At 58.0% G+C, this 22,301-nt stretch overlaps 2 protein-coding genes across 3 annotated transcripts; both read left to right on the forward strand.

The window, feature by feature from the left end:
* The first annotated feature begins 364 nt into the window (after positions 1–364).
* On the forward strand, positions 365–9,224 carry DBNDD1 (dysbindin domain containing 1). 2 transcript variants are annotated; one of them, XM_016128949.2, is made up of 4 exons: positions 365–586; positions 6,535–6,684; positions 7,012–7,152; positions 7,863–9,224. In XM_016128949.2, the coding sequence occupies exons 1-4, from the start codon at positions 379–381 to the stop codon at positions 8,018–8,020; spliced, it is 657 nt and encodes a 218-aa protein (XP_015984435.2). In that variant the 5' UTR covers positions 365–378; the 3' UTR covers positions 8,021–9,224. The 2 variants fall into 2 exon arrangements, with proteins under 2 accessions (XP_015984435.2, XP_036087073.1); XM_036231180.1 differs by lacking the exon at positions 365–586 and adding an exon at positions 1,038–1,452.
* Positions 9,225–16,834: 7,610 nt separating this feature from the next.
* On the forward strand, positions 16,835–21,713 carry CENPBD1 (CENPB DNA-binding domain containing 1). The gene has a single exon (XM_016128957.2). The coding sequence runs from the start codon at positions 17,566–17,568 to the stop codon at positions 19,192–19,194; it is 1,629 nt and encodes a 542-aa protein (XP_015984443.2). The 5' UTR covers positions 16,835–17,565; the 3' UTR covers positions 19,195–21,713.
* Positions 21,714–22,301: the final 588 nt, after the last annotated feature.

The raw sequence follows: 22,301 nt of genomic DNA on the forward strand, positions 1-22,301 counted from the left end.
CTCCCATCCCCCACCCACGACCCCTCAGCTTCGCCACCACCCCCCACCCCGTTTCCTCATAACACCCATTACAATCTGCAGGTCTGCGCTTACGGTCCCTCGTCTCTGGTGTCGGCTCCGCCTTTCCCTCTCCTTGTGCAAAGCGCGGGCTCATAGTTGGCGCCCCATACATATCTGGGGCGCAGGGTCACAAATGGACAGCCGTCCGCGCGGCTGCGGGGCGAGTGTGCGCTCAGGGGTGGGAGGCCGCGGCCAGGCCCGCGGGGTGGGCGGTGGGGGCGAGGTCGGCGCCGGGCGGGAGTCCGCAGGGCCGGGGCCGACAGGGGGCGCGCGCGGGCCGGGGCGGGGCCGCACCTGTGCCGCGGGGCCGCGGGGAGGATGGGGCGGCCGCGGCCCCGGAGCAGCTGCGGGCCCCGCCCCGCGGGCTCCTCCCCGCCGCCGCGGCCCCCCGGCTGCTGCCCGATGCGCGGCGCCGGGAGCCGGGAGCCAGGAGCCGGGGCCGAGTCGCCGCCGCAGCGGCAGGGACTCTGGGGCCGGGCGAACGCCGCCGGCCGCATGGAGCCCCCGGAGGGCGCCGGCCCGGGAGGTGAGTGCGGCCCCAGCCGCCGGGAGCGACGCCCTGCCCGCAGCGAGCCGCGGCCCCTTCTCCCCGGCCCACTAGTCTGCCGCGCCCGCGGGCCGCGGACACCGCCGGCCGCTCGGGCGCCCGCCGCGCCGGGCAGGGGGCGCACAGACCGCGTCCCCGCCCCCCGGTCCTCTGCGCGCCGGGCCCCGGCAGCCGAGCCTGGCGGTCCCCTTGTGGGTGGTCCAGGGTTTGTTCCTGGAGCCCTCCGAGCCGAGCCGTGGATCTGGGGATCAGCGCCGGAGTTTGGGGTCCGGGTGGGCGAGACGTGGGGGGCGACTCTGCCCTCTTGGCGGCGCGTCCGCTTTGTTCGCCCAGCAGCGGCTCCCGGGGCTAGGGCGGCGGTGGGGTGGGAGGGGGCCGCGGCGGAACCCTGCTCAGTACCGGACTGAGAGGGTCTCGGAGGGGGCACGGCCCGCAGGGGTTGCCGGCCTGAGCAAGGCCCAGGGGAGCACACATCTGGGAGGGCAGGTGTGCACGGAGAGACCCCCGTCCCCGCAGCCGGTCAGCTGTCCGGGACTCTGGCGGTTGAGACCCTCCCTTAGCGAGAGGAAACCTAGGAACCCCTCTCGAGCCCTTCAGGAATGTTTGTGGGCGCCATCCGCATCGCAACTTGGATGCAAACTGCACGACTCCTCAACCCGCCTACCTGGCCAGGCCGCAGGGGCATCCTTGGTTTCCTGGGGATCCCATCCCACGGAGCCACTCCCTGAACTCGCTGAGGATGCCCCAGCGGCACCAGCGGCCTCCTCCGAGACCCAGAGTGCTGGCCCGGGAGGTGTTCCGAAGCAGTGGGTCCGTCGCTGCTGTTTGCAAGCCGGGTAGCGCAGGTGCGTTCCAGACAGCTGCCTGGGGGCCCTTTGCGACTGGCAGGCACAGCCAGACACACCCAGGGGCTAGAGGGTGGGTTTTCTTTGTTTTGTCATTTGTGGGCGGGATCCAGCTTCCCTCCCCGCCCCCCCCCCCCAGGCGGACATTCCCCGGACCTCCACCCCCACCCTGCACAGCCCAGTGGCAGCTCTGTGGGTTGTGAAAGGGACCATTTAGAGAGCAAGGGCTGGGGGCGCAGTTGTGAGATGTGGGCACAGCAGCCTCCCATGGGCCTGTGTCCACTTCTGTCAGAAGAGACAGCCCCTCCGCTGCAGGCCTGTGGGAGAGGACCCGAGGGCCCTTCAGTGACTGAGCCTCACTCACTGGAAGCCTCAGCCCGGCTCCCTCAGTGCACAAGCCTGCACCTGCCAGGTGCTGTTCTGTGCGGGCACTGTGGTGGGGCTGGGGCCACACTCAGGACTCACGCAGGTCACCCCGTGGCCATTTCCTGCCCACACAGTGGGCTGGCAACCCCCATGCCATGGGCTCTCATGAAGTCACGTGAGGGTGGCTGTGACCGTCATTCTCAGGTCACTAACACATTACTCTGGAGCATGTGGAGCACACAAACGAGTAAAGGAAGCAGTATGGTAAAGCCCCGAGAGCCACCTCCCGCCTGCTAAACCAGATCCCCGCCCCAGCAGTAATTTGTGGGAAATCTAGACATACTTCACCCATAATTATCTCTAAAAGATAAGGTTCTTGTAGAGCGTAATCAAAATCTTGTTTTTGCACCTAAACAAATTAACCATAATTTCTTAATGCTCGAAATGTACAGGCACGAAGATGAGAAGTGTGAGGGTGTGGTGGAGAGTGTACTTCCTGAAGAGCCCCCCAGCTTTGCCTCTGGAAAACCAGAGTCCCAGTCCACCTTCCCCGGAGAGGCTGAGCCTGGCTGGGGCCACCAGCAGCTTCCGCATGTTCGGGGGAGGGGCCCTGAATCCAGGATAAGGACCTGGGAATGGGGCGCAGGTGCCCCAACTCTGTGACCCTCTCTCCCTCCCTGCGCCATTTGGGTTTCTATGGCTTTTATTCACTTCATTAACTTGTTTGTTCACTCATGGGTGTGTGCAGTGTGCCTTGATGCTGGGGCAAGGACCTGGACACATGGCAAAGAACTTGAGATCTGGGCCAGGTTCTCGGCACAAATGTGCTGGAAAATAGGTCAGCAGCATAGCACAAGAAACCCCATCAGCTCCACTCACATCAGCAGCCAGCCCTGGGTGAGGACAGGCTGTGGCACCCCAACTCCGTTCTCCCACAGGGGCTGTGCTGGGCTGAGCACCAGGTGTTGCTTTCCCATGGGCTGGGCCTCCTGGGGCATCAGAAACACCCGCCATCTCTGCCCTGCCCTGGCTGACTCTGGGGCTGCTAAGCCACCCAGCTTGCGGCTCGGTCGGGCTGCCAGGCACCTACCCCTTGCCTGCCTGTGAGATCACTACTCTGCTTCGAACCCCAGGAAGAGCGGTGGGTGTCTCCTGCAGAGATTTGTCCCTTTGCCCACCAAGGTATCAGACTGATGCGCCAGACAGCCGGTCATTAACTGTGACTGTGGCGTGGGTCTGTGGCTTCACTCACTCTGCAGACATCCACGGTGCACCTGCTGTGCACGAGGATGAGCCTGGATCCTGGAGCTCACGCTGCTCACACCCAGCCCCGGCATCTGAGCCTGGGGCCTGGTGGTCAACCTGTGTTGCCACAGAGGATTTTTTTACATTGAGAAATAATTCACGTCATAAAAATCCATCCTTTTGCCATGTACAATTCAGTGTTGTTAGTGTACACGTGGCCTCAACTTACACTGATTCAACCTCGAACTTTCGACTTTATGGCAGCGCCAGAGCGATACGCATTGTGAAACCGCACTTTGTTTTTATCTTTTCCCAGACTAGGGATACGATGCCCTGTCCCTCCCGTGATCTGAGCATGGTTAACATCGGCTGGGCTAAGCTATGATGCCCAGTAGGCGAGGTGTATTAAATGCATTTTCAACTTACGATACTTTCAGCTTGCTGGAATGTAACTCCCTCGTAAGTCAAGGAGCATCTGTATCCACGAAGTTGCACAATCATCACCATCATCTAATTTTAGAATATTTCCATCACCCCAAAAAGAAACCCCCGTGCCTGTCAGCAGTCACTCCCCATTCTAAACCTAGCCCCTGGCTACCGCCAATCTACTTCCTGTCTTTTCTAATTCGCCATCTACCCTCCGTAGAGCTGCCTGTTCTGGGCATCTGGATAAATGGAATCATGACGTACGGCCCTTTGTGACTGGCTCCTGGCGCTCACCATGATGTTTTCATGGTCTGCCCACGTCGTAGCATGTCAGTGCGGCGTTGCTTTCTCATGGCAGAGTAGTATTCCATTGTCTAGATGGACATTTGGGTTTGATTCCGCTTCTACCAAGAGTAGTGCAGTGGTGAACACTCTCATGTGCAAGTGCTCGTGTGGACGTGCGCTTTCCATTCTTTGGGCTAAGCATAGGAGTGGAATTGCTGCTTCATGTGGCGACTGCGTTTAACGGTCTGAGGAGCAGTGGGTGCCCCTGCTGTGAGCACCCAGCCCGGACACGGCCACCCACTGCACCACGGCACGCCATCCCCAGGGCTCAGGGCCCTGTGTCCCTGCATCTGCGTTGGCATCTTGACTCAATCTCCCATTTCCTTTACCTTCTTCTGGCCATAAGACCAGTGTCTGTCAGAAGCTACATCTTCTGCATTTTCCTGCCCCCCACAGCTTCGCCACAGGCCAGGGCGACAGCATTTATAAAGACCAGGCCAAGCCAAAGGGGTATGGAAAAGAATCAAAACCTAGACACGCTGCGTCCTGTGGACTGTGACACGTAGTTGCTCTGCTGTTTCGGGGATGCTGGGATTTGATCGAATGTGCTCCGCGCGGTGCACGGCCCACTGTGCCTGTGGGGGTCTGTCCCGGGGCTGTCCAAGGCCCCCAGGCCCCAGGATCTGTAGCGGAGTGCCTCTCCCCACTCTGGGGAAGGGGTGTGCTGTTTGCCGGTGTCCCCAGGTGTGGCACAGCTCCCTCTAACAGGAGAACAGCGCCCACTACCCCTGCAAGCTGCCCACCCCACACAGGGCAGGAACATGTGCTTTGTCCATGCAGTGCCCCCAGTGCTCAGGAAATCTTGTTTGGGTGGGTGGGTGGATGGATGGATGGATGGATGGATGGATGGATGGATGGATGGATGAATGCCTTCTTGTCAAGATGAGGGGCCCCACCCAGTGACACGGGGACAGGGTGCTGTGAGCAGAGACCCCGCCTCTATCCCATCTTTCAGAAGTCCCCCTCCACCTGGGTCGGGGCCAGGGACCTGCTCCTGCTCGCCTGTGGGCGTGGGGTCAGGGTTTCGCCTCCCTCCTCTGGCCCCTGCTCTCAGCCTTGTGCCATGGCCAGGAACAGAGGCTGGCGGGAAGTGGCTGTGAGCTCAGACCCCATCATCCCCTGTGCTGTGTGCCTGGGCCGAGCTGAGCCACTACGTGCTCCGTCTCTAAAGCCCAACACTCAGCGTCCCTCCCCCACAGCTGCTTGTGACGTTAGAAACAGTGGTAGGGCCGCGCCTGGCACAGAGTCACCGTCACTACTGCCGTTATGACCCGAGTCACCGGCCCCATTTGGGTTCTCTAGATAGATGGCAGCACCTGCCGTGAGCACCCAGCCCGGACACAGTCACCTACCGCCACAGGCTGTGGGTGTGGAAGTGTCTTAGAATTGTGGCCACGGCACAGGCCAGCGGGGCGCGAGCCCACTCCCACGCACCTGCGCCACCTCCCACTGAAGAGACAGAGCGTCCTGCAGAGCGAAGGCCCCCCCGGGCACTTCCTGGATCCTGGACAGGGATTCTCAGATGTTGGTCTGAGGTTCCAGGCAGAGGTCCCTGCTCACCCAGCTCACAGCAGGGGCACGTCTCGCGCGGCCTCTGGGCCAGGAGGTGTCCTTGCCAGGCTGGTAGGCCAGGACAGGAGTGGGTGTAACTCTACCCTCCCAGGATGCTCAGAAGCCACACTCCGGCAGAGGGCGGAACCGGATCCCCTGAGTCCTGTCCAGCCTGGCCTGCCCCAGGGTCCATGTGGTGACACAGCCCGGTACAAAGCTTGACAGGCTGCCAGTCAGCAGCTCCACCTTCCCTTGGCCACACTTCCTGTGGGGGGAGAGTGGGGGTGCCCTCCCGGAGGAGACCAGGACGGCCTTGCTGGATCTGCATCTGGGGGTCGATGCCCACTTCCCACTGAGCTGGGGACCCTCCAGACCCACCCTCCCCGCAGGGCGGCATGCGGGCTGCTGGCTACACAATTGGGGAGGACAGTCCTGCCCCTTGCAGGCAGCTGCTGGCACTGGGGGCCCCAGCTGGGGCCCCCTCGGCCCACCGCTCCAGGCAGCTGCTCCGGGGGCTCCGTCTGCGCCCTGCTCTCGGCGCTCAGCTGGCAGGCTGGGAGTGGGCCGGGGGCTCTGCAGGGCACGAGTCCGCACCTCGCACCTGCTCCGTGGGGTCCCAGGGGAGGGCGGCAGCAGAGCCACTGTGGGGTCATGGGAGCCAAGGGGCCCGGTTACCTCAGGGGTGTGCGAGCAGGCTCTGGAACATTCTGCAGGAGCTGGTAGGGGGCATGGGTGGAGGGATGCGAAGTGAGAGCAGCAGACGGCGAGACTGGTGGCCCTCGGGCCAGCGGTCCCACCTCTGGGTGGCAGTCTCCACCAAGCAGATCCCCAGGAGACCTCCTGCCCTTGTCTGACAAAAAACTTAAATATAAAAAAGTGAGCAATTATATATTTCAAAGAAAAATTGCATAAAAAAACTCCTGGAGGAACACTGTCCCAGTCATGAGGTGTAGTTGGTGGCCAGGGGGTCTGCTGCCTCCCTGTTCTGTCACAGTCCACGGAGCCAGTCCACGCAGGACAGGCAGGTGAGCAGGGACCAGTGAGGAAGTCCCCACCAGACCTTCACAGCCTGTGTTCTCCCAAGCTCAGGCACGGCGGTGTGGGACCCCCCCATGTCTCCTCCCAGGTAATGCATTCTGTCTTTTGTAGGAATAGTTAAGGAGGTTGAGGTGCCACAGGCCACCCTGAGCACCCCGGCCCACGGGACAGGAGACAGCTGCCACTCGCCTGTGGCTGAGGAGGAGGAGGTGGGCATCTCGGGACCGGCACCAGGGCTCCTGCAGGTTACAGAAAGGAGGCGTAAGTACAGCTGACGTGCCTGGCATGCTCCATGGGGACCTGGGCCCCCCAGGAACTGGGGGGCAGGGGCCACATCTTATCCAGACACTCCACGGGGTGTGCTGGCCATCGAACTCTTAAGGCTTGGTCCCCTAGGCCTTGGTTGTGCCATCTGTAAAGTGGGGGACCCCAGAAGGTGTTCGGTCTGAAGTGTGGGGAGCAGAGTTGGGGTCTGGCTGCCCCAGGCTCTATCCAGAGATCTGGTTCTTCCCGGGGTTGTGTGGGGGGCCTGCATGGGGGCCTGGCGTGGGGGGGGGGCCTGTGCCGATGACAAGCCCCCACCCCCAGAGCCCCTGAGCAGCGTCTCCTCCCTGGAGGTGCACTTTGACCTCCTGGACCTCACGGAGCTGACAGACATGTCCGACCAGGAGCTGGCCGAGGTCTTCGCGGACTCTGACGATGAGAACCTGGCCGGTGACTCGCCAGCAGGTGGGGCTGGCGCTGGGGTGCGGCGGGCGGTGCGGGCAGGTCCCGGGGTCAGGACCACCGGGCACTGCTCCCTGCAAAGCCCTACTTTTGAAAATAATTTTCTCTCGATTGTGTTTAAATGAGTACTCGTCACCAGTGCTGTTTTAGTCAGCATATCTACATTCTGCGTACCTGTTGTGCCCAGCTTTAAGGGGTCTTCCTCTTATGGCCACCCCGCGGTTTTGATTTTCAAACGCCAAAGGCCAAAGCCACAGATCTACTGAAGGTGGCATTTAAGAAGTGTGAATTTAATCACGAGTTAAGCTGAGCAGAGCGGGGTGCCATTCCACTGCCCTGGCCCCGCCTCAGCTCAGCCTGCCTTGTTTTCCCCTTCAGTTCCCAAAGGGGCACTGCCCTTGGCCCAAGACCCCAAAGGCCTCAGAAATGGCAAGGCAGCCAGCAGGGGTGTGTGGGCCCAGTGACCTGCCTCTCTCCCTGCTCATGCCGTGCAGGTGGAGTCTGGGGGCGAGAGGCTCATATCCCAGCCCTGCACTCGGCCAGGCCCACACGTCTGCATTGCTGGTGGCCTGGCCCTCCACTGTCTAAGCCCCCAGGGGACCCCAATGTGTGACTGGACCTCATGTTGGAGGCACCCACAGGCCCAGCCCAGTAGCTGCAGGAGACATTCAGAGCCCCCGGCCGTGCTGAGCCCACCTCCGTGTTCCTACCAGGCCTGCACCCACTGCCCCGGCCCGGCTGTCTGAGATCCCCGTCCTGGACCCGCACCAGGGCTGGGCAGAACCGCGAGCTGCAGCCCCTCGGCACCTCTGAGCGGCAGCCAGCGACTGTGGACACGATTCTCACTGTGGAGCCGCCGGAGGAGGACTAGGCCGGCCCAGCCAAGGCAGGGGAACCCCACAGTCGTGGCCCAAGGACACTGCCCAGCCCACATTGCTCTGGGTCAGGGCCTCGAGGCACCCCAGCACAAGCACAGCCCAGTGGCCTTAAGTCCAGCTCTCTCCTCATCCCTGGGTCAGGGCTGATACCCCCCAGGGACGGGACGCGAGTGGCCTGGGCCTTGTGGAAATCTGTCTGCAGGACCAGTGCTCTCGTGTGTCATAAGATCCCAGAGTGGGTGCCAGGCGAGGGGGGAGCTGACCAGATGACAGCGCTCTGCAAACCCCCTGGGGGTCTTGGGGTTCTGGCTGTGAATGGCCATGCCGAATCCCAGACCACAGATGCTCTGCTGTCCAGCCAGTTATGGGGGAGGGGTGTCAGTCCTGAAAAGTGTCACCTTGTTTTCAACCTCGTCCCCTTTCTACCGCCCACAGGGCACTGCTAGCACCAGGGCCCTTCCCCGGGCCCTAAAACCTTGCCTGTCGATCCCTGTGAGGCAGCTGGACCCGCCCTCCTTGGCTCAGACACCACATGTGGCGTAACTGCCACCAACTGCTAGATGGGTGGGGGCAGGCGGGGTTCATCTCCTCCCCATTCCTTGCCCAGGACGCATCTCACAGCCTGTCATGTACATGCATGGGTCTGTCTCCAGCTGGCATTCTGGCCTGGGATGGAGTGGCCCAAGGGCCGCTAGGGTCGTGAGGGGACCTGGCCACTACCTCAGGCCCCCAATTCAGGGGCACCAGGCTCAGCTGCCACAACAATGCTTTTTATGTGCTAAAGGACAGAACAGGCTTCTGCCGACTGCGAGTCCAAGATAGTTTTAATATAAATGCGTGAGCTTGCTTTTCGTCCTCAAGCCAACCTGCTCTGGCCTGCTGCTCACTGAACCATTGCTGGGGAAGGCACGTGGGCCCCCCGTGCGTGGAAGGCCAGTCCCCGCGGGAATGCAGTTTGCCTCCCATGCTGGGGCCTGGGGGGGGCCCTGCCTGCCCTCCGCCCGTGACGGGCAGCAACACGAGGGTATTTACCAGGCAGGCAGTAATCTCACTGCACACTGATCCTGTAAGGGCAGCCGAGAGCCCCACCCACCCTACCTGCCCAGGTCTTCCTTCCGATTTCTGTCTTTCTTGCTGCAGCTTCCAGAACTCAATTATAAAAAGTGGGATTAAAATGTCACCCATCCTAAGGCCCAACTATGGTCTCTTCCTTTGTAGCTGTCATGAGCTCAGGGGTGCATGCTGGCGGGCGGGGAGGGGGGCGGGCTGCTCCAGGAGCAAGCTGGTACTGTTGTTTTTCCAGCTGAGGCCACTGGGGGCCCCTCTGTGCTGCACTCCGGACTGCTTATTTGGGTCACATTTCGGGAACAAGTGCCCTGGATCTCAAGTCATGAAAATGAAGCCCCTGCCCCCACAGAAGCCCAGGCTAGACGAGGTGCGGGTGCCGCCTGGACAGCCTCTTCCCAGCCCCGGGGGGGTTCCCAGGAGCTCCAGGGCAAAACCCCAACCACTGTAATCCCCTGTGAAACGAGGGGCCCAGAGACAGGGCAGGGCGCCAGCCAGGTGGTTCCTCAAACCTTACGCCTCCTCCACTGAAGATCTTCGGGCAGGTGACCTCCGTCCACGGGCCCAGGAACTGACTCGAAACTCGTGCAGAGTATCAAGGTGGTGTGAAGGCCACAACAGGTTGAGGGAGCAAAGGAAGGGGCTGAGAATGGGGGTGCAGGCAGAGGGTGCAGTAGGCAGGGGAAGTCATTGAGGGTGCCAATGGCCAGGTATGGCCATGGCTGTGCCCAAGGAAGGGCTGCACCCAGCCTCAAAAGGAAGAGACCCCCAGGCTCTGGATGCCACGAGTGGGGCCTTCCTGGGATCGAGGGGAGCATGCCCTCTCCAACAGAGGGAGCCCCGAGATAGGACCCTGGCAGGACCCTAGGCAGCCACTAATAGAGACTGGCTGGTGGAGGCTGCCTTAGAGAGTCAGCCTCGGAAACTTCAAGACACAGCAGTGCATATTTCACAAACAGTGGACGTCAAAAGTGCTTGTCCCAAGCGGGAAATGCTATTTTTGAGGGAAATATAACAAATGATCTGGACAACTTAAGACTGAATCCCAGTCTGGTCCTGGCCGGGCTGAGGGCGGTGGGCACGCGGGGCAGCGCGCGGGCGCCCAGAGCGGCGTCGGGAGCAAAGGGCTGTCCCGGGGGCGACCGGCACCGCCCGCCCCTCGAAGGCAGCGGCCAGCGCCCTCACTGTGGTTCTGAGGCTCCCGGAGGCAGCTGTGCGCCGACGACAGACGCGTGGGGACACCACGCCCCAGGCTCCCAGGACCAAGCGGACAAGCGGCGAACGGAGCTCCCGACCCAGAAGTGTCCTCCTTGCACCTTGCTGCTGTCCAGCACCAGGAGGAAGAGCGGCAGAGGGGTGACAGCTGGACGCCACGGCCCAGAGCGGCCTGCAGGCAGCAGAGGCCTGGCCTCCTGGGGAACACACCCAGGCGCCCCTGGCCGGCGAGGCCCCCACGTGGGAACAGGAGCAGGGTGCTGCTGATGGGCCGGGCCCGTCACCTGCAGAGCAGGACTGCCACACCCAGGTGTAGGGAGGTGGGGGCTGCGGCACCCTCCCCCTGCACACCTGCGGGAGGTGGCGTTCCCTCCTGACTGACAAGCAGGCCCTCCGCGGCCCAAGCGTTCCCGTGAGAACCTCGCACTGCCCCTTGACAGCTGCCTCGGACCTCCCTCTCCTCGGTTCTGCCAGCTCGCCAGACCTGGAGTTCTCAAGTGAGGCCAGAGCGCCTCTCCTCGGGGTGGTTACAGTGGCCAGCACTTAGGACTTCCTGCTGAGGCACGGTCCCCACCGAGCGCACACTCAAGACTCCCGAGGACACACGGCTCTGCTCTCCAGCCAGCAGGGCAGGACAGGACGGGAGGTCGGGCGGGCACCCTCGCGGGCCCCAAGCGCCCTGCTGAAGAATGCAGTTCCAGTTACGTTCTAACCTGCCTTCTGGGGTCTGGACGCTGCTTGCTGGGCCCTCCTCCCGCCCTGGTTCCAGCCCTCCAGCCCCTCGGGGAGGGCTGCGTCCTCCTCCAGGCCCCCGGTGCCTTCCACAGGCTCGACGATGGACCTCTCCGCAAAGGGCCGGGGGCCCAGCAGCTCTGCCTTCTCCAGCAGCCGCCTGCCGACCAGCAACTCACTCCCAGGATAGCGGCCACCACCAAAGGTGAGCCTCAAACTCAAGCCCCACACCCCACGAGGATGGCCGTGCCCCACTCACCTTGTCCACTTGCTCCAAAACCAGGTCAGCCAGCCCAGAGCCCGCTCGCGGGCGGAGCCGATGAGCTGGGCGGCGGCCTCATTGTGCGGCTTCTTCCCGGCATCTCGCCGGGTTGGGAGGGAGCTGAAAGACACCTGGCCCAGCTTCTCACGCACCCAGATGGCACGATCTGCACACGCACAAGTAGCCGAGGGCGAGGCTGGCCGGACTCGGCCCGTCGGCGCGCCCACCGCTGCGTCGCTGCCCTGTGCCTGGGCATGGACGATCCGCACGACTTCCCTCGGGCCATCCTGGGCTCCTGCGCTGGGCCGCCCCGTCCCCAGCTCAGCGCGGTGTGCAAGCACTGCTCTCTGGGCCAGGCCCAGCGTCCAGCCGGGGGACGACAGGCACCTGCGGGCACAGCCCACTGGGAGCCCCTTGCAGGTGCTGCCCTGACATGTCCCTGACCAATCTGGCCTCGCTCTGAGCACTGGCCTTCCCACAAGAGCGTGGGGGGGAAGGTGACCCCTGGCCCTGTCCCCAACCACGGGCCACCCAAGGACCAACACGGAAACCACCTCCGTCCTGAGAGGTTCTAGGAGCCATGCTGCCAGGTGCAAAGCTTAGGAGGGAGGCTTGTTGAACTTCCCCTCTCTAGGGTGTCGGGTGGCCAGTGTGCAGACCGCGCGTGGAACCGGCATCCCCCTTTCTGCCTACCGCCCACCAAGGAATCCGCTGACAAATTCTACACGTTTCATTCCTTGAAAAGTAAAGGGTTGCCACCTTGAGTGTATCATTCCCGTGTGACCTACACAGGCCACACAGACACCCACAGGTGGACACTCAGGCCTGGAGGCCAAGGGTTGGGCTGGGAGGACGGGTGGCCCTGAGCCCCACAGACACGCGAGGACACAGAGGGGGTGAGACTGACCTTCAGCAAGGGGGTCCCTGTGCCCCAGGAGCTAGCCCACCACCGCGTGCCGGGCCTCCTGGTAGGCCGCCACACTGTCCTCTCGCTTGGCTGCAGGGCCTGAGTCGTCTTCTCAGGGAAGGCAAGTCAAACTCTAGGGCGAGTGAGAGGCACAGAAGGACGGGGAGCGAGCAGGTGCGCGCCCAGCGCCCGCCCTCCACTCAGGGCACGCTGGGGCCGGCCCGGGTGGACCCCCCGCCCATCTGCTCCACACTCCGCAGGCCCCGCTTGGTGCCTGTCCCCCACGCCGGCACTGTGCTGCGTCTGCTCTGCAGGACCCCACCGCCTGGCCCCACACACACTGCACTCGGGGGCCTGATTTCAGCCGGCGGGCCTGGCTACCCTTTGTGGCCTGGCTAGAAGCAATGCTGGGAGCATGGGGAGACAAGGGGTGATCCTCGGTGTCCCCCTATACAAGTGACAGGACAGAAAGAGACAGAACGCTGGGGAGCCCAGCCTTCTCACTGGCCACCGAGCCAGGGCCGCCAGGACGCCCTCCAGAAGCTGCGCTGCGGCCTCGGGCTACTCGCCACTCTGCGAGCTTCTCAACATGGGCCACGTCAGCATCAGCTGCACTGAGACAAAGCAGTGCCCCCAACCTGCCTCCCGGTGCTTCCCGCAGCCCTGGGCCTGGACCATGAGGCACAGCTGCTGGCCACGTGGACACCTCCCTGATCTCTATGCCCGGGAGACCCCTGCCCAACTGACTACAGCTCCCCAAGCGGCCAAGCCGAAGATGGGGGCCAGGCGGCGAGTCCTCGCAGGCGCACGCACCAGCAGCACCCTCAGCCCATGCACTGGCTGGGCAGGAAGCACCCAAACTGGCTCTAATCCAGTGCCCTGGGCCCATCTCTGAGTCTCAACGCAGCTCTAGAAGGTGCGCGAAGGCTGCTGGCAGACCCCGAGTCCCGAATGTTGCTCTGGCAAACTGTCCACGATTCCTGTGTGCTAGAGTGAACTGGGGCCCGGGCTTACAAGCTCCCTGCGGCCCACACGGCGTCCGCTCCGCTTCCCGAGCGCAGAGCTCGGCCTTGCGGGCCCTCGGATGTGCAGAAACGAAGGTTCGTTCCCACGCACCCCAAAAGCTTCACCACGTAACTTCCTTCTGGCAGTTCCTCTTTCATCGCCTTCACTGAGACATCGAAACCGGAAAGATGCGGAAAAGGCGCTGCAGTGACCCAGAAGCGGGGAGACCGAAGCGCGGCTCCGCGGAAGGTGGAAAAGGGGGGAGCTCTGGCACCCGCGACCGCGCACGCCTGTCCCCTGGTTCCCCGCAGCGGGGGAGACACCGAGGCCACCCAGGGTCCTGCAAACTGTATGCTGCCCATGAGGGCAGAGACAGATGGGTCCCTCTGGGCGGCTGTGAGCACAGCCGCTGGAAAGCTGCCACCAGTTTCGCCCGCAGACCCAGCTGCTGACCCCTGGACGCCCTGAACTGGGGAGAGGATTCGCTGCCTCTCCCCAGTTCGAGGTGGGCCTCCTCATGGCCGCAGTTACAGACGTGAGGGGACAGGGACCTGGCCTGGAGTGTAAGCTTGTGGCCTTTATTTATCTGCTTAAATGTCCCATTAAAAAATTATTCAAATGAGAACTAACTTTGCTGCAGAAATGCATAAAGAATTTAGAATTTTTATAGTTACAGCTGTCAAAAAAAAAAAAATCTGTTTCTTGCCTGAGGCCATTTTGGTCATGGAAACTATTGCACCCTCAAAAACAAACACAATTCTAAGATTAAAATCATGTGAGACTTAAAAACCGAAGGACACTCTGATTTATCTTTGATTGGCCAAGGTTAGTGCTTTTGTCGGGCCAGGGGAAGCAGACGCTTTTCTAGACTTTGTATTTTTTGTCTCACAGAGGAAAAGGACAGTTTTACCATAAGCTGCTAACAATACTTAACAACAGTTAAGGACAGGACTAGAGACAAGTTAGGATTTTCACTACTATAGGTCAAAAGCCATTACAGCAAAACCTCACATATTAAAAGCTACCATACTAAAAAATCCTAAGCACACTCCATATCCCAGGAGGAACTGTGAAAGCCCCAGCGTAACCAAACATGGGCTCGCCCCAGCACTTCACTGTGATGAAACTGGACCCACGGGTTACAGCGCCTCTTCCTTCAGCCGTGCCGCCTTTCCTGGGGAGACAGGCTCCTCCCTGAAGTAACGGCATTCCCCAGCGAGTGTACCTCGCTAATCGGCCTTACGGAAGCTCAGAAAGGAGATGCAGCCGGTGGTGGTGAGGAGCCACCTGGGACTTCTGTGCCATGAACGAAAGGTCCCTGTCACAGTGAGCCCCACACAACGGGGCCAGAAGCCACTGTGGGAGAAATAACACTAAAACATGTCACAAAGGCATGCTGCCGTAACAGGAGTTCTAGACAGAGGAGCGCAGAAGGCGGTGCTTTCTGGGCACTGCTAGCAGGGTGCCAGGTGCTTCTCCGTCAGCGAGCGGCCGAAGGAAAAAGGGGCCTGGAGGTGAATGACGAGGCCTCTGGGGCCCAGACCTCCCAGCGTTTCTCCAGCATCACCCGAAAGACAGTGGTGCTGGCGGCACGACAGAAGTCACCAGAAGTCACCAGAAGTCTATGGCCCTAGGTGTACCAAGTACAACCCTTCCCTCCAACACGTGATAAAATGTCCCATTCCTTCATCTTGGTTCAGATTTAGTCATCTTCTGACTTGACCAGGGAACCACATCAGGTCAGATGCAGCCCTCGGAGACTCAGGTCTACCAACCGTCTTCACCCCGGTTTGGGTGAGCTTTTCAAATTGGTCTTTGCATCTGCGAGGCCAAGACGTGAGGCTGGGCAGAGCAAGGTCTTCCTTCAACAGGCAAAGTGCCACTGTTCTTTCTTTCCAGTCGTTTCCAGTCAGACCACAAGTAAGGTGTCCCTGGTCTGTGCCTCAGATTCACGCAGGTGCAGCCCGACAGGCGCTTGCTACTCAGTGTGCTGGGGAGCTCCCAATCAATCCCTACTTCCTTCAGGAGCCAACTATCCCATGGAAAAGAACATGGCATTTACTCTGTTACTCCATTGTCTTCATACCTCATACAACCACCTAACATGTCATATACTTGTTCGTTGTCTGGTTCTCCTCCTTGTGTGGCAAGGACAGTGTAGGAAGCTCACTGAATGAAAAAAAAGTTAATGGAAGCTTCGCGGGCTTCAGCTTCTTGTGATGAGTGCTGACTACATCTCTTCATTATAAACCAGACTGTACCTGCCTCTCCAGCCTTTGCATGCTGCCCTCGAAAGACAGCAGCCCACGAGGCAGAGCTCCTGCCTAGTCTGTTCACCGCGATGCAGTCCCCTGGCCGGCAGATTCTCAACAGATGAATTACTCAGTCTGGGGAAAAACTCAAAGGCCGTCCAACTTCCTCCATTCATAACCAACCACTGAGGTCCAGGAAAGTTGTTACTCATGACACACCTGTGCTGCATGCTGTACCAATTACTGACTTCCATGATGTGTCAACAACCAGAACAGCCCTCTGCAGCGCTAAGATGCTACACGGCCACAGGGGAAGGGCTGTTTTCGCAGATGTTGCTAGAACTTACAACTGACATGCACTGTCTTCAAAAAGAATAGATATGAGAGGGGAAAGTTCACTCCTGAAAGCAGGACAGACACAACTCCATGGAATCAACCCTTCTTCCTCTTTCGCTACCATCTGAAACCAAGACACCTTGAATCAAAATACCAAAACTCCGCGTTGGTGCATCAGAAAAAAAATCAATGGGATCCCTAGCCCCTGGAATGTATCAGTAGCAAAATAAAGCAACCTTAAAATGCGAAATATTTCCTAGTAACTACCCCAGGGGAAGGCGTACTACACGGGAGCATTTAGAAGTGAAGGCGCGGGGGCGGGACAGGCCCAAGCCGCAGGGACAGCCGCTGACCTTCCACAAAACACGGGCACAGCGGTGCCTACGCGCAGGACAGGCGTGAGACTTAAATGAGAGTCCGTGTAAAGTTCTCGGCGCGGAAGCCGTCAAGCAGCATGAACTTATCAGAGTGACAGAGCTGGGCTCAACGCATGATTTTTATTAAAAACAGGTAACAGTCTGCAAAACTCTCATCACATCCGGGTCCGAGAGCAACTCCGCGAGGTAGAGGCAGCATGTCAGCGCCGAGCACAGGAAGAGGCGGGCTCGCAACCCGAGCGAGGCGCCCGAGCAGACGCGCGCGGGTCCGCAGCGGGGCGGGCCTCGAACGCACGCCACGCCACGCGGGGCTCTTCGGCGGGAAAGGAGGCAGGAGCCCTCGTCCGACAGCCCGAGAGGGGCGGCCACGGGGACTGCGGGAGCGGGGGAGGCGCCGCGGGGAGAGCGGGGGCTCGGGGCGCGGAGGACGCCAGGCGGCGGCGCCCACCCCGCCCGCGCGCATCGGACGCCGCCGCCGCCTCCCGGAGCCGGTGGGCAGCGCCTCCCCGCTCACCTGCCGAGCGGTCCGAAGGGCCTGGCCCGGCTCTCCTCCCCCGCCCCGAGCCACCGCCGCACCGCCGCGCGCGGCGAGCAGCCCGAGCAGCCGGTGCCGCGGCGCCCGCCGCCGACCTCGCGCCGCCGGGGCGCGCGCATGCGCAGTAGAGCCGCGGCGGGGAGCCTTACGCGTGCGCATCAGGGCCAGGGGCGCGGGGACCTCTCCCTAGGTGTCCACCCCATCGCCTTACTCTTTCAGGGTTTGAGCATGGGCTGCCTTGCCCTCCACAGCCAGCTGAGCGTAGAAACCCCATGGAACGACTCTAGCTAGGTCCTAAGAGAACACCCAGCGCCTTTAGACTTATTTTAATCGGGCATCTGCAAGGACACGTATTTCCGGGGTCCTCCATGGGCAGCAGCTCTCAAAGGCGAACGGCGGCCGCAGATTCGCCGGTCCTCGCCCCACTGGTCGGTCCTGCTGTCCTGTTAGTTATTCTGCGAACGAGCTGGATTGCTACTCCGGTACCCCTCGTGCACAAAGGGACTGATTCAGCGTGTGCTGTACAGCATTATTCCCCTTAACGAGTTTTTGTTCTGTGGATGACAGAAACCACGCCAGTTTTGATTGCCTGAAGCTGTGCTTCGAGGAATTGGGACACTCTGATGGACACCAGAGGCCCAGGCTGCCTGCCAGACAGTAAAGGATGAAACAGCCTGAGTCTGGGCAATGGGGCTAGGCCAGCCTGTATCCAGGGACGTATCCAGGGACGTCAGGCCTCACCTCCTCCCTGCTCCGATTTCTCTTTTGCAGGTTCTGCAAGGGATCTTTGAGTGACCACAGGCCTACCTGCACTGGAGACTGCTGGGATTTTATTAGGTTTTGGAGGCAAGGATGCCCGCGAAAAGGCCCCTAAATGCAACGGTTATCTCGAGTGCCAAAAGGGAGCGTAAAGCAATTACCCTTGACATAAAGTTAGAAGTGTTAAGACGATTTGAAGTGGGTGAAAAGCTCAGCCAAATCGCAAAGGCTTTAGGCCTGGCTGTCTCCACAGTGGCCACAATCCGAGATAATAAAGAAAAAATCAAAGCAAGTTCACAAATAGCTACTCCCTTAAGAGCCTCTCGGTTGACTCGCCATCGAAGTGCAGTCATGGAGACCATGGAGCGGTTGTTGCATGTGTGGCTTGAAGACCAGAGCCAGCGAAATGTGCCACTGAGTGTCACCATTATTCAGGAGAAGGCTAAGAGTTTGTTTGATGACTTACAGCGAGAACAAGGTGAAAGCTCTCCAAAAGAAAAGTTTAGTGCAAGTAAAGGCTGGTTTGTGAGATTCAAGGAGCGCCATTGTTTGCCCCACTTCAAGATGGACAGCATAGGTCCTGGCAACAAGGACACATATCCAGAAGTGCTGAAAGGCATCATCGAAGAAGGTGAGTATACCCCCCAGCAAGTTTTTAATGTAGATGAGACAAGGCTTTATTGGAAGAGAATGCCTGAGCGAACATTTCTTTCTGTGGAAGAAAAGGCTGAGCCAGGGTTTAAGTCATCCAAAGATCGCTTGATGCTGCTTCTTGGTGGCAATGCAGCTGGGGACTTTAAGTTGAAGCCCTTATTGGTGTACCACTCAGAAAACCCCAGAGCTCTGAAGGGGTTCTCCAAGCCCAATTTGCCAGTGATTTGGCGCTCAAATAAAAAGGCCTGGGCAACCAGGAGCATTTTTCAGGAATGGTTCACATACTTTTTTTGCCCTGCCATCGAAAAATACTGTGCCCAAAATAATTTAACCAACAGAGCATTGCTCATCTTAGACAGTGCACCGTGCCACCCAGTAAACTTGAGTGATCTGTCCAATAATGTGAGAGTGGAGTATCTTCATGACAGTACAGCTGACTCGATCCAGCCCATGGGCCAGGGTGTAGCTTCTACCTTCAAAGCTCATTACCTGAGAAGGACTTTTGAGCACATCCTAGAAGCAACAGATGGGGAGGACCCAGCTGTGATCAGGGAGTTTTGGAGGAACTACACCATCATGGATGCTGTGGACAACATTGCAGTAGCTTGGGAGGCACTCAGACCAGCAACAATGAACAGCGTGTGGAAGGAAATTTGGCCCCAGTGTGTTCAGTTCCAGAGTGTGTCTCAAACAGATAACATTGCACAGCTTCAAGTGAACATTGTGACCCTTGCCAGGACTGTGGCTTTTGAAGAGATTGTGGAAGCCGATGTGGACCAGTGGCTACGGTGCCATGAGGAGGCTCTCTCGAACGAGGAACTGATGCAGCTGGACCAGGAGCCCGCAGGAGAGGCGGGGGGTGAAGACACTGCACCTGCCCTGCGCCAGCTGAGCACGGCAGAGCTCGTGGCCGCCTTCTCACACTTTGAGGCTGGCTTGCAGGTCCTTACCAGTTGCAGCCACAGTGATGAGTGGAAACTGAAAGTCTCGAGCGCAATCAATGATGCAATAAACTGCTACAGGGAATTGTACAATGAGAAAAAGCGGCGCTCGAAGCAACCGTCTTAGGTCGTTTCTCGGTGTGTGTACGCAAAAGCGGATCAGGAAGCCGGAAGCAGGATGAGGACGGGCGGGGCCGGCCGCGCCTCTGCTTCCAGGGCTTAGTGTCCCCGGAAGCCCTGTTTCTGGTATTTTCATTTTGACACTTGAGAGTATCAAATTTTGTCATTAAAATTTTACTTAAATATGTTCTTTAAAAAATTGCATGCTAGAATGCCCAGGAAAATATTTCTTTAAAAACAAAAGTGAGGAAACCAGCCCTTCTAGACATTAAAATACACTGTAAGCATCTGTAATTAAAGCAGTGTAATAGTCAGACCTGTGGAGTAAAATAGGAAGTCCAGAAATAGGTTCAGATAGGCTTTTTTGAAAATAGTGCGGGAGTCTAAATGTAAAAACTGAAGCCACGGAAGTACTGCCAGTACAGGTGACGCCTCAGACCTGGGTGTGACTCCAAATCCAGAGGAAATTAAAAGCTTAATTTGGCCATTTAAAAATATTAAAAACACCAGAACCTTTCTGGGGGCGGGGAGAGGGGCATACACTGCAAACAAGGTCAAAGCCAAGTAACAAACTGGAAAGAAATAGTTTCAACATATCTCATAAGGGCTAATATCCCTGATACAGGAAGAACTTGTGAAGATCGAGAAGAAAGAAAGACCAAAAAACAAACAGAAAAAGGACAGAATTTGTGATTCATAAATAAATTAGATCTTGAAACATAAAAAAGAAATTCGACCTCACTTGTAATTAGAGAAATGCAAATTAAAGATACACGGATACCATTTCTCACTAATCAGATCGGTAAATAATCAGAGAGCATGATTGCACATTCTGTTGGTGAGGTTGTGGGGTAACTCTCAAAAGTGCTCTCAATATGTTGCTGGTGAGAACATAAATTGGTAGAACCGCATGGAGGGGCATTAGACACCAATAAAAAATGATGTTTTTTGATTTGGGAAGCCCATCTTTAGGATTATACTTTACACACCTCCAACAACAACAAATACATGAGCGCAGATTGTTGCAGCCTTGTTTGTAACTGCAAAAGCTAGGACACACCCTGGAGCTTCATCTGTGGATATGTAATGGCAGCTCCACTCGGTAGGACGTGTTACAGATGTAAGTGGTGGTGACAGTGATGGAACAGGACGGGGTCTGAACTGATGGAGACTGGTCTCCAGGGCATGTTCTTAATTGGCAAACAACACACAAGAGTGTATGTAGTATGCTACCTTTGTGGAGAAAAGGGGAAATAAAAACATGCACATATCTTACTAATTTGTGCAAAAAGAAACATGGGAAGAGAAACCAGAGACTAGAGTTATGTCTGGGGAGTCGATGGGAAGGGCCCAAGGAACGGGGAGGACGACATGCAGCTGGGGGCAGCTTTTGTAAAGTTCTGGCTTTGGGGACCATGTTAAGATGTCACACAAGCGAAAATAAACAAGGGTAGGGAAATAACATGGGGACAGAACCGCATTTCACATTGATGACACACCCAACTCCATCTGGAACAGTGTGTTTTTACTGTATGGCCTCAGCTAAATGCAAAAAGGAACTCTAGGCAGAGATGAAAGTCTAGACAGTGAGCTGCTTTTTAGCAATCCTGAAAGTACTTTGTGTGTTTGAGGGTTGAGCAAGGATATATCATGGATAATGGGGCCAGGTTTCTCACTGTGAAGGAAGGGAATTACAAGTATGAAAAAGGGGGAGGAAAGAACCTTGTGCTCTTTTGAAATCAGAACTATCTGTGAATTCATGGCTTTTAATGTGTTTATAGACAAATAGATAGAGAGGGGTACTAGGGCCTGGCAACAGTGGCGGCTCTGCGGTAATGGGCGTAGCATCCCTGGCGACCACATCCTGTTTACTGAACACCATTCTCCACTACGAGATATGTGGAGAAATGGCTGGTTTGGGAGCTGGGGCTGGGAAAGCCAGGATAAGCCGAGAACACCTTGTGATGCTAGAGAGCAAGCGAGTACCTACGGGATGACAGGACACGGGGGACGGGTCAAAGTCAGCATCTCTGCAGACAGCTCAGGTGACTCGCCGAGGAGGACATGGCATCGCCTCTGCGGAATTCCCACCGAAAGCCCGAATCCAGTCAGAACCCACATCGAAGGCCACTCTTCAAAACGCTTCGCCTGCTTCTCAGATATCAGTGTCACATACCCTTCCAGGTGTAAGAAAGCTGAAGAGACATGGAAACTGCAGAGCAAATTCCGAATGTGGGCGGTCGCAGGCGTAATGGTATTGCATCAATGTTGATTTCCTGGTGTTCTTGGAAATGGCACTGTGTCCATGTAAGATAACCTCCATGTTTACAAGTGATACATGTCACTATTTAGAGATGAAGGGGCATCATCTCTGCAACTTAACTGTCGAATGGTTCCAAAAAAAAAAAAAAAAATGTGTGTGTGGAGAAAGCAAGCAAATGTGTCAAAATGTTAGCATTTTGGGAATCCAGGAGATGGATTCATTTCTGTAAATCTAAGTTTGTCAAAATAAAACCGTTAAACGAATACCGTTTCATAACCTAGAAGGGTAGGAGAAGATTGCATCGTCCACGTAATGTCCAAGGTAGAGCTTTAGTTATTTGTCCTTAGCACCAGCCCACAGCCAGCCTCTCCCGCCCTCCACGTGTCCCCCGCAAATGCTCTGGTTTCTTCAGGAACAGGGTTGCTGTCAGCCTACCTGGGCTGCAGCTGGATATGGATGATGCACAGATATCTTGTAAAGCAGAGCTGAGGTTTTCTGGGTCATTGCCCCTTTGAGATCCTGGACAAAACCATAGCTCACATCTCTGCAGAAAAATGGATGCGTCCAGGGGTTTGGATGTGATTTGCGAGTGGGGTGGTTTCCTGAAGTCCAAGGGTGATGGGAATGGCCTGGAGGTGCAATGAGGGCCCTCAGCGGCCTAGGTCGTGAGGATGGACAGGCCGCTAAGAGCTGTACCTGAGACTTGTTACACTGGGTTAATGGGACGACCCCTCCCCGACGCGGACTCTGGAAACACGACACAGCGCCATTTGCTGAGCTGTCTCGGCATGCCACTCGGCACCTCTCAGGGCCAAGGCAACCCCATGAGGTGCAGTGTGTGTATTCGCCCA

The sequence above is a fragment of the Rousettus aegyptiacus genome, unplaced genomic scaffold (genome assembly GCF_014176215.1).
Source record: "Rousettus aegyptiacus isolate mRouAeg1 unplaced genomic scaffold, mRouAeg1.p scaffold_m13_p_14, whole genome shotgun sequence".
NCBI classification, from domain to species: domain Eukaryota; kingdom Metazoa; phylum Chordata; class Mammalia; order Chiroptera; family Pteropodidae; genus Rousettus; species Rousettus aegyptiacus.